This window comes from Prosopis cineraria, unplaced genomic scaffold (assembly GCF_029017545.1).
Source record: "Prosopis cineraria cultivar Desert tree isolate PC_DT_omini unplaced genomic scaffold, ASM2901754v1 PC14, whole genome shotgun sequence".
Lineage (NCBI taxonomy): Eukaryota > Viridiplantae > Streptophyta > Magnoliopsida > Fabales > Fabaceae > Prosopis > Prosopis cineraria.
Window position 1 is genome coordinate 1,970,760 of NW_026555345.1, and position 14,484 is coordinate 1,985,243.

The 14,484-nt window shown below is 32.4% G+C and overlaps 2 protein-coding genes across 12 annotated transcripts; one reads left to right on the forward strand and one right to left on the reverse strand.

Moving 5' to 3' along the window:
* Nucleotides 1–315: 315 nt before the first annotated feature.
* On the forward strand, nt 316–1,976 carry LOC129291973 (protein RADIALIS-like 3). Its single transcript, XM_054929463.1, has 2 exons — nt 316–1,015; nt 1,400–1,976. Exons 1-2 carry the CDS (start codon nt 774–776, stop codon nt 1,425–1,427), a joined length of 270 nt encoding a protein of 89 aa, XP_054785438.1. The 5' UTR covers nt 316–773; the 3' UTR covers nt 1,428–1,976.
* A 2,589-nt stretch (nt 1,977–4,565) lies between these two features.
* LOC129292041 (uncharacterized) lies at nt 4,566–11,142 on the reverse strand. 11 transcript variants are annotated; one of them, XM_054929551.1, is made up of 8 exons: nt 10,379–11,142; nt 10,164–10,256; nt 7,240–8,519; nt 7,030–7,108; nt 6,384–6,495; nt 6,133–6,168; nt 5,689–5,769; nt 4,566–5,317 (listed from the first exon to the last, which is right to left on the reverse strand). In XM_054929551.1, the coding sequence occupies exons 1-3, from the start codon at nt 10,988–10,990 to the stop codon at nt 8,400–8,402; spliced, it is 825 nt and encodes a 274-aa protein (XP_054785526.1). In that variant the 5' UTR covers nt 10,991–11,142; the 3' UTR covers nt 4,566–5,317; nt 5,689–5,769; nt 6,133–6,168; nt 6,384–6,495; nt 7,030–7,108; nt 7,240–8,399. The 11 variants fall into 11 exon arrangements, with proteins under 11 accessions (XP_054785526.1, XP_054785525.1, XP_054785523.1 ...); XM_054929550.1 differs by lacking the exon at nt 6,133–6,168; XM_054929548.1 differs by lacking the exon at nt 6,133–6,168 and having other exon boundaries at nt 4,566–5,524.
* Nucleotides 11,143–14,484: the final 3,342 nt, after the last annotated feature.

The following is a 14,484-nucleotide window of genomic DNA, read 5'->3' on the forward strand; positions in this document are numbered from 1 at the left end:
GAAATAAGGGGAAAATATTTATGCCGCTGGTATCTGCAATGCACAGAATAAAGTTCACCCCCATAGTCCCACGCACTTGGGACTTGAAATTTAATGAATTCAAAATATTCTATGTTAAAATAAGAGAGTAAATTTTTCATGACACAGTCCACTCAATGAATTGACCGATAAGAATATACTTATCTGCTCTCTGCTCTCTCTCTCTTCACCCCCATCATGATTCTCTTATTTTTTTCTTCCTATATGACGGAATTGCAGATATTCAAGATATTATCCCTCTATCTTTTCCTCTTTGTTTTGGTCCTCCTAGTCCTCTTGCTGTCAGCATGTATAAAAGTACTTGTAAACCTAAATCTGATGCTCATCATTTCATATATTTCTCACCAAGCTAATCAATCAGTAATGAGAAGAAAAGGAAGGCAGGGTGGGAAAAAAGAAAAGTAAAAAAAAAAAGAAAAGAAAAGAAAACAAAGATGTGTCATTTGGAACCAGATTCATTTGAAACTGATTCCCCTCTCTGGCTGTACTTTGTCCTGCTTGGTTTTCGTGGTTCCAAGGCAGATAGAGTCACAAGTGCTTTCCAACTTTTGGCCATTCAGATTCCTTCACTAGCTTCAACCCTATCTCTCACCATTTATAAGCACACCACTCTCACCATTTTCCTTCACAAGCTGTTCCTAAACCTTTCTCTTCTCAGTCATCTTCAGTTCTGAAACGATATCTATATATATATATATATATTAGTTACGGCTTCAAGCTCTCTCAGCAAAAAGATGGCCTCTGATTCCTCTTGGACACCTAAACAGAACAAGCTGTTTGAAAAGGCTCTTGCAAAATATGACAAGGACACTCCTGATCGATGGCACAATGTGGCTAAAGCTGTTGGTGGCAAATCTGCTGAGGAAGTTAAGAGACACTATGAAATCCTCTTGGAGGATCTTAGACACATTGAGTCTGGTAGTGTTCCCATCCCCAACTACAAATCCACCGGCGCCAATGTTGACGAAGAAAAGAGGTAATTAATGTTCAGAGTTCACTCAAAAAGCCTCTTTGTTTTTATCATTATTTTCTGATTATCCTCATGCATGATTGTTCCTTCTTTTAAAAGCTAGAACAAATGCAGACACTAAAACTGCTTCCGAATAATAGAGCTGCTGGACTGTGAGAAAAATCACGTGCATGAGAGTTGAGACATTATTATTTAATTCCTGTAGTGTCATCCAACATGCAGAAGGTCTCTCATTTTAACCAATAATCAGTAAGAACATTAGCATGGATGGTCATTTTGACACCAAGTTGAACCAGAAGAAATTAATGCCTCACATTCAATCACTGTCTTGTGTTGTTATTACCACGGTGATGCTTGCATTGTCGTGACTTTTATTGGTTTGCCTCACAGGCTTCTGAAGTATCTTCAGCTTAATTGAAGGGAGCTGAATCAGTGCCTGCGTGATCGATCATCTGCTTCTGACAGCATATATATATAGATGCTATTGGATGACGACGACTCTGTGTTATATATTTATACATATCCGTGTATCCCCTATTGCTGTGTGTCTCTTCTCCTCTCCTTTCTTGTCATTGTCATTGAGATCATTGTAATCAATTAGTGTATTCTCATATTCCTTAGTTATGAGTAACGATGCCAGAAACCAGAGGGAGAAAAAGAAAAGTTTGTAGGGCGTGAGAAAACTGAAAAGCTAAAAGCTATCGGATAATATTCTTGGAACGGGATTTCAATATCGTTGACAAACTTTCTGGTGTGAAAGCTTTTCCGACTCGAAACATAGACCACATACACACGGCATATGTGAAAGTTTAGTGACGCTAGTCCAATAAAAACTTTAACATTGTGAATTTATGGGACTAGGGTCCAAATTAATCATTGAACACCAAATTTTTTTTATTGTCAGAGGACAAGAGGATGCATTTAAGTGTACTTGGCGCTACCAAATTTTAATACAAAACGGTACAGCACCGAGTTCATGGGTAATTCAACTCATACCTCTTTTCCATCTCAACTCTGATATGAAACTCCTCTCACTAAGTTTAAGTCACTTAACACACTAATAAATATACAATCCCGTCTCTTATCCCTTCATTAATGTCAAATTGTTGTGACATATAATTTGCTGAGACGTATCTACTACTCTGCATGTAACTTCATGCTCATGGTGTTAATTATTAGAAAGGGGAAAAAAGAATGCCAGAGTAGAAAAAGAAAATTATAATCACACTTTTTACGTTTTTATATTCAAGCTTATTGTGTAAGAATTACGTTTTTACCCTCCCAACAAAGGATATTTCATACTTTCGTACATTCTATAACTTTGATTTTTTTTATTTTGGATAATGATTATTTATTAATGGTAAAAGCTTGGGATTTTATTTAAAAAAAAGTTTAATTTATTGAATTTTGATGTAACCAGTTAAACTGAGTTAGAATTTAAAAATTTTACAGCAATTGTACAACATGAATTTAAAATCTTTACTCCTCTTCTTAAGCAAATTCTCGCCTCATATGATTATACAAATGCACAAATATTAAATGGCATGAATTTTCAAGCATCAAGTTTTCTTACATAAATTTCTACACTTTTCACAATCTCAACATTTTCTCAATCTCATTCACATCACATTATCATCAAATTGTTTTTCTCATGCATGTTCTCATATTCATGCTCAGATAATTCATTCATTAACATTTCACAAACATGATCATTTTACTAAAATTTAATTCGTTAATTTACACCACATTTGTATTAATAAATGTTCAAAGCATCATAATTATAATTATCTATAACTAATTAACAAGTAAATGTAGAAACTAAATTTTCTTCGATTATTTTAAACTTTTAAAAGATCAAATATTTTTCCCCAATACAATCACTTTCAAAGTTCTCTTCAAGCTTGAATGATGCGATAAATGATTAATATACAATTAATCATATTAATAACAATTAATCTTATCATTTACATTAATTTTACTCTTTATCTCAACACTTGAACTACTCAGGATTCCCAAACTCCAATACTTGAGCTTACCTTTACTAGCTTCCTTGAGTTCATTTACCAACTTCAACCACCTCATTAAGTGTCCATTTTTGGACATTAATAGCACTCATCAACCCTTGGTGTAGATAATTTAAATAACTCTCATTAACTCTATTTAAGTTTATGGGTTTGCACCCATAACCCTATAAGTCCAAAAATCATCCTCTCAAAGCAAACCTAGCTTGATGAAAATAGTGTAGACAAGTTTGAATCACTTTAACAAGATCCAATCACCAAGCCCTAGCAAACCTAATAATGAGCTCCTCATCCCTCTCTCTCTCAAGCTCCACTTCTTTCTTTTGTACATGTAGTACATAGAACAATCCTTGTGGCTTTGTCACTCATGGTCAGAATTACACCCTTTATATTCTCTACTTCTTTTAGGCCCAAATTCACTCTGGACTCAATCCTTAGGTTATAAATAATGAGCTCCTCATCCCTCTCTCTCAAACTCCACTTTTTTCTTTTGTGCATGTGGTACATAAAACAATCCTTATGGCCCTGTGACCTATGGTCAAAATTACACCCTCTATGTTCTCTACTTCTTTCAAGCCCAAATTTGCTCTGAACTCAATCCTTAAGCTACAAACATAGCCCATGACTATTCTTTACTTCTTTCAAACCCCTTAGTGGCCCCCTAATCATTCACATGTCACATTCAATTTAATAATGGATTAATTTTTTAGGATGTTACAACAATCATGTTTTACTTGAGACCTGTATGAAAATGACAATGTTGGAAGCCTATATCCTAGTTCGATTTTGCTTAGGATCTGTATGAAAAAAGAGGAAGCTCATGCAAAGATTTTGAAAAAAGAAACACACACCAAGACTTTGCTTGAGTTTATATTATTTAAAAAAAGAAAAACATATCTTTTGGTCTCTACACTTACTCGTATTTTGCTATAAATTTCTACATTTTTTCCCGTGTTTTGGGTCTCTACACTTTCATTGTCCTGTGTTTTACATTCATCCAAGATTCTATTACTTTATCATTTTGTTCATTTAGGAAACTAAAACACTAAAAAATGAAAGTGTAAAGACTCAAAATATTAAAAAAATATGTTGAGACCTATTGCAAAATATGAGTGAAGTATAGAGACCAAAATGTATGTTTTGTTTTCCCTTTAAAAAATATGAATTAGTATTATTAAATTATTGCATAATTTAAATTAAATTATTAATATATATTGCAAATTTTTTTATAATGCTTAACTAACTTATAAGTTATGTACAATTTATTTGATTTTATAAAGGTGTGTGAGTTAAATATTTGATTTTATAAGTTAAATGATTTAAAATCTTTTTAAAAAAGATGGCATAGTGAGTGATAAAACATGTGGATGAGAATTGATGTTGTAGATAAAAGTAAAAATAGAAAAGAGTTGGGAAATGGAAAAACTGGGAGAAGCCTAAAGGAATAATTAATTGTAAGTGCAAGCAAAAATATCTAAAAAAATTTCGACCGTAAATAATTAAATCTAAAAATAGGAAAATAAATTATCAAAATATTGAAGAAAAAATGATAGATAATTTTTTTTAATAGAGAAAAAACAATTTCATCGGTGAAATGAGATTTAAATCCAAAGGGCTTATCTGCCATATCTGTCCCTTTCTTTCCTCTTTCCTTCTGCGTCCAGCGACTTTGCCCTCATTCATGACCACACCCTTTGCCGGCCATACCGGAATTTCGCCGAGGTCATTCCACAGCTCCAACAGATTCTCATTGCCATCCTTTTTCAGCTTCTTCCCTTGCTCATTACCATTCCACAGCTTTTTCAGATTCTCATTACCATCATCACAGAACACCACTTGGTGAAGAAGACACTCGCCGGGGATGATGATACACTCATCAGAACTTTTCCCGCGAGAAAACACTCAGGAGAAAGCAACGACGTCGTTTTGCACTTGTCTTCGCCTACGACTATCGGCATAGCCACACCAGGCTTCACCGGGTCTTCGCCTCCCAAGCACTCCAACTTTCTGCGACAAAGCGAAGAACCTAAACTGAACCTCTAGATGAGCAAAACAAGCCACCTCATAGTTGTGAACCTTTTGTCTTCCTCCATCACAGGCACCACATTCACCAGAATCTATGCAACGTCCTTCAGAGCCACAATGACGCTGTTCCTGCTGGGGACTCTCTACACTTTCACATCACCTTTGAGCCAAGAGGAAAGAGACGCCTCCGGCGAGGAAAATTGGTTGTTGTTGTGGGTGAGGGTGAGGTGGTTGACACATCACTCTCCAAATATTAAATCACCTAAGGTTTAATCACTTAATCATTTTTTTTCTTTCAATGAAAATGCTCAAATATGTCAAGTCTAAAATGATGACTTCCTAATGCATTCATTTTTCCAAATCCAATAATTTGTTGGGTTTAGGGAAACTATCTCCAACTTTTCTCCCAAACACATCTTAAGTTTCTTACATCCTTAAATGTGGCAGCATAACTTCAATTGCTATTCTCCTGCATAACTCATAAGAGAGTCAAATATAATTAGTGTTTCTTAGACACACCCTATGTTAATGGACTGACAAAGCCTGTTCATTTTATCATGACACTCGCCATGCCTTTCATTCCAGTATATATGCATACTTTCACACGTGCATGATGTCTCAAAGTAAATGTACCTGACCCTCGTGCATGATATGTACTTGACGCTGAACCTCAATCACATTACAACTTAACATCTCACAAGCTGCAACCGCATCCTACATTTTAAAAACAGAAAAATGAGCTTTCGTTTTCCCCAACATGAATTGATTCCAACAACTTTTATTATCAAATCTCACAAGCGGCAACCACATCCTGCATTTTAAAAACAGAAAAAAAGAGCTTTCTTTTTCCCCAACATGAATTGATTCTAACAACTTTTATTATCAAATCTCGTTTTCTCTTCTATTGTTGATCTTTCCTGCAAATTGTTCAGAGTCATCAAGCCACTTGCAGACTTTCTACCAAGTGATGAGTTCAGAATCCAGAGATCATATTTCTACATTCCATTTGAAGTTCAAACCACAAGTAAGGTCTAAAATCACCCAATGAATTTCTTTCTCCTTCTAAGGTTGACGTACCTAGGCCAAAGCACTAAAAGCTGACATGCAAAAGTTCTGAGTCCCTTGAAAGAAAGATAACAAAAACAACTCATTACAAAGGCAACAAGATAATCTATAATAGTAGGCTATATATAATCATTTATTTTTTAGGATGAGCTTCCACCCGGAGGTGTACCTCATTTCTTTCGTTTCTGGGAGAGTGTGGATTTCTTATTTTGTAGATAACAAAAAAAAACCATAATGAGAAAATAAAAATACATGGTGATGACCTCTTTGCATAACATGAAACATGACTGAAACAGAGTGATCCAATATCCCATGAAAATCAAAGCTGCCAAGCCACATAAAGAAGGAAATCTCGTCCAGAGCCAATACTAATTCCTAACAGCACAGAAAAACATTTTCTATATTCATTAATCAAATTGGCATTCATTGTCTTGGGTATCAGATAAAAACCTTAGAAGAAATATAAGAGTGGAAGCTATACCAAGAAGCTCGTGGGTGATCATCTGGATCTCATAATTAAAAAACTAATAACCATGTTTTATGTTCATATGAAACATGGTTTGATGTGTAACATTGAAAACTTCTCTTGAAAAAATCATCAGGGAATAAACATGCAAAACCGCAAAAGGGCAGCGGCACAAAGACATGCACAGTGGTAAGAAAGCTTATAATTCAGTCACAAAGGACATATAGTAAATTTGGCTGTTCTGGAATAACATTTATTAAATATCCTAATTCCTTCATGACCATATTAATTGAGAAATTCGCAAGGCACCATGATTTCACTTTTGAAATTATAAGAGAAGACGAAACGAGAATAGTTAAAACATTGCAATTCGGAATGAGTTGCCACAAAATTGAAACTAGAGGTAAGGTTGAGAAAGAACTCCAACAGCAAGAAGAACGTACCAATGCCTATGACCAAAACAAAGCACCATTTCACCAGCAACAAATAGCCCACACTGACATACAGCTTTCCTCTTAGCGCCTATCAATATCAAAGTACAGAAAAATAACCGTTTAATTGACCAGAAAAACCAAGCATAATTGAACAAGAATGAAACGGAAACCGAAATAGCAACAGAAAAAAAGCTGGAAGATAATCAAGGCCAGGGGAACCTGTTTCAGCAAAATACAAGGGAAAAACAGAACAGGGAGAGAATCAGCAAGCACACGGTATGGCTTGATTCTGCAGCGTCCAAAGTGAGTGTTCAGAGCGGAAGGGCATATCTGTGGCACGAACCAGGGAAGACTTCTGGAGAGGTGGTTTTACAGGGACAAGAGAGAAAATGAAAAAGAAGAACAAAAAAGGGTATTCCGTGCGAAAAGAGTTTTATCTCAGGACAAAAGCATATGTAAGCGTTTTGTCTAATGGCGTTGAGTTTCTCAACGGCTAGCATTCTAACCGTTGGAGGCAGAGACAGCTTTCTTTCTACTTTCTACGTTTGTGACTTTGGGTTAACAACGGTAATAATATTAAGAAACAGACCTGAGCTTTCGGATAATCTCATTCTTATGGGGTAGTTCCATAGTTTTTTGGGACTCGCTAAAATGGGCCTTATAAGTCGACGTGGCTATTCTAAACATGACAGATTAAACGATGTAACGCTCCAAAACACACACACTCTGACACACACGTTCAGTATTGAAAAAATAATTCAGAGTAATTATAATTTCAGATAGCCTTGGTCTTATTTGAAATTTCCAGAATTTAAGGTCCTTAAATGTCATTTACCCAATTATATTTTTAATAATCATTAACACTCTTTTATTAGTCTATTAGACCTGCATTAATTTTATCCCTTACTGAATATTTTTTTTTATCAAAGCAAGTTCATGTGTGAAGTTGGATCCTGAGGCTTATTAGGGTGAAGCTTCAAGTTCAAAGAACAGTCATAAAAATATGTATACATCACTTACTAATAAGATTTTCATACCAGCAATGAACCCACAACTTTTTAAATCGTTGATCAAATATTTACTCACTGAACCAATCTTTATAAGTTGAAGTGAATATTTTCTATTCTGTGACTGCACGTAGATGCTCCAAGTGCTTGGGCTTACACAGGAAAAGAATTAACGAAAAAGCATTTAAGGATAATAGAAAGCAAACAAACATAATTAAATATTACTCAAAAGAGAGCAAACATATATTATCTGTTGTTAAAAGTTCTTACCATATATAAGTGAGAAGAAAAAGGCTGATAAAAACAAACAAATGTGTCTGAGAATTAACAAAAGGGCCAATGAGATGCAAGTTTTTCTAACGTAACGGTAGGTCAGGCCGAATGGAAGCAAGGATGCGAGAGATAACGGAATTGAAGACGAAAGGGCGCTCCAACATAACCAAGTGACCCGCCTCCTCTATTACATGCAATTCTGCTTTCTCCCCTACTTGCCTGCACCACACATCATCACACTCTTCTCCTCATTCTTCACTAATATATATTAATTATAATTGTAATAATAATCATACCAGATTTCAAACTGATGAAGAAAATTATTCATAAATTATGAATGTCGTGTTTTGTTTTAAACTTTGTGTGCCATTATTATTATGCATTCTATACTAATTTTGAGAAATAACTCGCACTATTTATGCATGCATAGTTTATAATGATTACGAGTTTCCATAGTTTTTATAATATATATACATTGATATTGGTTATACAAAGCTTTCTTAAAATTTAAGCTTTCATGTGCCATAACCAATGTTTTTAACTTTCATACAAAGAATTCTTTTAAATTTTTAATTACATGCGTGAGTATATAATTGTTCTACCAATAAAATAATGGATCATGATGTACATCATGTTTTCTTAAATTTTATATCCCCTGCAGTTATCCCAAAATCAAGGAAAGTTATTTACAGTTTAACCTAAAATTTATTATAAATACCATGTTGACATGTTTGCGTGTGGTGGGGTTTCAATCGAGTTCAATTTCAATGCTCATCAAGTGATGAGCTATCTAGATGGTCCAAGTTTACTTGTTTTATTTTATATTTTATTTTCTATTTATTAAAATAAAATTTATAAAATTTTAATAAATCCATCTTATTATCAATGTAGGCAATGCAGATTTAATATGGATATTTTAATTTAATATTAATTTTTAAAATTTTTGTAAATTGATTGTTTAGAAATACTCTGGAAGGTCTGGATTTAAAATTTTTAAATTATAATTTTTTATTAATTTTTTAAAATGCTAGTTTGAAGATTATTTTTATTTTTATTTTAATATTTTGTTTACTAAAATTAAAAATTTCTAAAGAAATTTAATATTAAATTCAGAATATCCAAAATACATTTAGATAACAATTTATAAAAATTATAAAAAATTAATATTGAATTAGATCATTTAAATTAAATTTAACATTATCCTTATTAATGATAAGGTAAATTTATTAAAATTTTACAATTTTTTTACATTAAATATAAAATAAAAATAAATTTGCAATTTAATAAAGAAACCTAGAGAATCAAGATGACCGTCAACTGATGAGTACCAAAATCGATCGTGGTTTCGATCCCTCTCTCCTAGTGAGTAGTAATCCAAATTCATAATAAATAAATGAATAAATATAATTTTTTATCTTTATAATTTACTTGCATTTTATTTTTTACCCTTATATATTTTTTGTGATTTAAATTTTTATATTTTTATATTTTATTATTTTTAGTCTCTCTATGAGTAATTTATAAAGATCTAAAATAATAAAAAATAAAAATATAATAATTTAAAATATCAAAAAATTATAAAAATTAAAAGTAAAATGTGAATAAAATATAAAAATTAAAAGTTATGTTTATCGTAAATAAATCCTTATACTTTTATATATGTCAACAAATTATACGAAAGAGGATAGAAGCTAAGAGACGTACGTTTTTAAATTGCGGCAACGTCTAGGCTGAATATCCGGTCATTTGCTCCCCATATCAGGTGTACTTTCTTTAGCAATTAATCCACCACAACAGCCAACAATATTCATTATGTATTAATCAATGAAATAATTTCTCTCATCACTTCAAAATAATTATTACCTGTGGATAGTGGGGGATTATTGCTGAATCTACGTTCTTCTTTGCAAGTGCCTCCAAAAGTTCTTCTTTCTTCTTCTCATTGCCACAAATTTGCTGCCAGAAAAACAAAAAAATCTAACTCCATCAACACTTCACAGTAATATTGAAGTGATGCATGCATTAATTACGATGCTTTTATAGACGTTTCTTGTCAAATTAATATTTACATATTTGACCTTTAAGCAGTCTCGAAGGAAGAATCGAGGGTATGGGATACGTTTGTGAGTGGCAACATCGAAGAGCACCCTAACTCCATCCACTGTGCGAGGGAGCAATAATTCCGACCAGCTGGAGAAGCCTCCGATCCTCTGGAGAGCCGGACCACTGCTCGATTCCACCAATTCAGTGATGGACCCACTCACCACCACCGACTCTACCATGTCACTGTACATCTCAGCCATCTTGAACCCCACGAACCCTCCATAACTGAACCCTCCCACGCAGCATTTCTCCACTCCCAGCTTTTTCAACCCCTCCGCCATGCACTCCGCCTGAAACTCCACCGACCGCTCTGGTCTCTCCGTCGTCGACTCTCCGAAGAACACTAAATCCGGGACGTACATGGCGTATTTTCTTGCCAGTGCCATGACTTGGAATTGCCACGTAAGGATTCCGTCGGCCGCGAAGCCATGAAGGAGAACAACGGCGAGCTTTTTGTTCTGGGGATTGACAGGAACCCAAAAGTTGATGATGGTTCCTTGCTCGATTTCCACTTTTCGGGGTCTCATGCCTACTGGTTTCATCACCATGCGTAGCAGAGCTCTGTACATTACTATAACACTCACCATGTCTGTGATCGATGGTTCCTCGCGAGAAGGATGTTTTGGGTTGAAGCAAAAGCAAACGAAGCAATGAATGGGTTCCGTACGTTCTCAGCGGCCCTGCGCGTCTCCAAATTCCATCCGTCCAATTGATCAAGGATTTAAAAAGGGACACGTCATCTTGCTTTTAATCCAATTCACAAACCATTAAATGGTCTTGGGGCTAAGCTGGGGCTGCATTTGGTGTTTCATAATGGTTCATGCTTAGGTTGTCCAAATTTAATATTACAATTTTTTATAATTTTTATAAATGTAAGATTGAAGGTTATTTTTATTCTTTAATTTTATTAAATTAAAAATTATTTTTATCTTTTAACTTTACTTTTATAAGAGATGATGAACACTCTGAATTCAAATATTTTATAATAAAAATATAATATAAAGTTCACCAATAACAAATAAACAATGAATAAACAACAACGTGACAAAGAAAAAAATGTTTAATATTAAGATATAAAATTAATTTATAATTAAATTTATGATATTTAATAACTTTTTAAGTAAAGTTAAGTAAGAAAAATGACATTTAATTTATAAATTTATTATCCTGATTTAATAATATTTTTTATAAATTTTTATTTTGATAAATATAATATTAAAAATAAAGATTATCTCATAACTAGCACTTCTAATTTTTTAAAAAAATTATAAATTAAAATTTCAAAATAAATTTGCACAATCTATTTATAAAAATTATAATATTAAATTTACACCGTTTAATTAAAAATATTGATTAGTAATAAATGAATTTATTCAAAAATTTATAAATTTTTATTTTGATAAACATAAAAAATAAAAAATATTAAATATTAACACCGAATGTTATCCTAACTTGGTCCCAACTTGATTTCATGGTTGGTGAATTCTGACAGTCATCACCATTATGTTTTGACACAGCGGACGGTGGTAATGTAACTTCGAGAACAAGTTGACGTGTCTCCTACTAAATACCGAGATCAATTTAAAGGATGAAGTTTGGAGACGCGAGCGCAAGGCAGCTAAGAAAATTGCTTCAGAGAGGATCTGGACCCTTAATTCATTCACGTACATAAATTGCAAATCCCGATACTGCTTATTTGGTCGCACTTGTCGGTGGGGCTCATGAACCATAGAGCAGTAGTGACGTCATGTTTGCTCGTTGAAATAGAATGAGAAGCATTGATTAAAAAAATAAAAATAAAAAAAAATTAAAAGTAATATGTGAACATTTTTATAAAAAAGAAATAATATAATTTATGAAATTAAAAATTATAATTTATAAAATTTTTAAAAAATGTGATTATTTATACATTTATAATATATATTAATAAATTTTGTCATATTTATTATTAAAAAATTAATTTTATTTTAATTTTTTCAATTAATTTCATCCTCATAAACAACCTTAATGTTTGCATTTGACATTCGCATCAACTAGTTAGCGTCCGTGCTCATTATCTCATCATCTCAGGGGCTCTGACCCTTAATTTTATTATCATGTGATTTATGCCGTCTCTTTTAAATTTATTTTTTAATAATTTTAATATTATATTATTAAAACAAAAATTTATAAAAAATATGAAAATATTAAATATGGATTGTCTTGTGGGTTCAGCAAGAGATGAGTACCATACTATTCATTTTACCTTATGAGATTTGGATTGTTCAAATTTAAAAATTTTTAGTTTTATTTTATATTTTTTATAAATTTTTATTTTAATAATATAACATTAGAAATACAAAATAATAAATTTAAAATGGACAGTAGGAATAATGAGAATAAAATTAGGGGCTCAAACATCAGTGTTCATGAGCATGGAATGCGCTCGCAACTAGATATGATATTTATTATATAGGACATCTTTCGACAAGAAACAAGTGGTTCTTAATATAAATTACTTGATAGATAATAATTAATTTTTTTAATATTATCCTTGTTAAAGTCATTACCTATAAAAGAATATTAATACAATACAAATTTAAATTTTTTTCATTTAAATACAGATAAAATTATAATTTTATTTTATTTTTAAATAAAATTAATAACTTACTTTCTCTAGTCCTAATTATAAAACATTTTTTAACCGTTTCAAGCATTTTAAAAAAATTTAATTTTTTTAATATAATAAAAAAGTGAAATGTACTTTAATTTTTATTTTTAACTTTAAATAATAATATAATTATATTAAATACTATTACACTAATCATCAAAAGGTAAAATTAAAAAATAATTTAATTATTATAAAGTGTTATATATTTTAAATTAAAAATTATTTTTAAATTTGTCTTATAAAAATTGAAAGAATAGCAGTTACTACTTCTTAATTAATTTTGATGAGACGGAAGAGAGTACTGGTAAACATCATGCATGTAACAGACTCGCAAAAGACGCACATGGGGACAGCGCCACAATAATTGTCATCTCCATTCATTTTAATGACCAAGGTTACAGGTTGCCATTAGCCCATTACAACACTGTCACTCACTAAAACTAAGCGCATTACTGTCAAAAATTACCTGCTTCCTTTTGGTACCTGGAAGCTCATAAATACATAATCCCTTGAGTTCGAAATGAAATTAGTCTTGTTTGTGGCAGGGACTTATATGTGAGAAGTCTACGAACTCGCATCTTAGGAAAAGATTGTTAAAATGTCTTAATGTAAGTATACTTAAATCGGTAGAAGAAGTCTCACATAAAAATATTTTTAATTTAATAATTAATATATAATAAAATAAAAGAGTATACCTAAAACTTATAGTTAGTAAAATGGGTAATTGTTATTACATTGACCAGAACTAATAAGTAACGCAGTACCTTTTCCTAGCATAACTGTTTAATTAAAATCCTTGTGTGCGAGTATAGAATCTGCTTCTCTTGTCGTTTCAGTTTGTCCAAGTTTGGCTTCGGAGAATCGGTCTATCCAATCATTTGCTGAATTTTACCAACAACGTACGTACACCATAACCCTCCTGTATCGAAGTTTCAAACAAATTTGAGACCAAGAAACGTGATCCTCCTCAAATCCAACCTGTAATTAGAAATAAATCATTTGAGGACCTTCCGAAAGATCCTCTGTCGCGCTCTGTTAAGGTTTGTTAATCTTCTCTTACTTTTCTGTTAAGGTACGCTCTGGTGCTAACTGTTTTGGGGAAAAAGTACTTAAATAAACTGAAAGAATGGCTGGTAAGGCTGTGGGGAATTCCTGATCATGCTTTCGAAGTAGATGATCTTCCTAATAACTAATTCTTGGTTAAGTTCACAGAGAAAGATAATTGGAAAGCTCACTGTAAGAGAGCTTCATTTGAGGGGCCTTGGATAGTGATGCAGCATTGTCTTGTCTTGTCATGTAGAGGTGATCCCCTTTAAAAATATTATTTATCATGGGATAAAAGTTTAAAACCAGTTCTCTAAATTTATTTTTTAAAAAAGGATAATCATAGTAGAAGAGTGTTAAACTTATTTTCAAGAGTTATCATCATTA

Bases quoted from the DNA above. Each gene is read 5' to 3' on its own strand.
- LOC129292041 (XM_054929549.1), bottom strand. From the start codon at position 10,990: ATGGTGAGTGTTATAGTAATGTACAGAGCTCTGCTACGCATGGTGATG. The intron at 10,257-10,378 runs GTCAAATATGTA...TTTTTCTGGCAG, and splicing joins TCCTTCGAGACTGCTTAAAG to CAAATTTGTGGCAATGAGAA. The intron at 8,520-10,163 runs GTAATAATTATT...TGTGTGGTGCAG, and splicing joins TAATCCCCCACTATCCACAG to GCAAGTAGGGGAGAAAGCAG.
- LOC129291973 (XM_054929463.1), top strand. From the start codon at position 774: ATGGCCTCTGATTCCTCTTGGACACCTAAACAGAACAAGCTGTTTGAA. The intron at 1,016-1,399 runs GTAATTAATGTT...TTTGCCTCACAG, and splicing joins AATGTTGACGAAGAAAAGAG to GCTTCTGAAGTATCTTCAGC.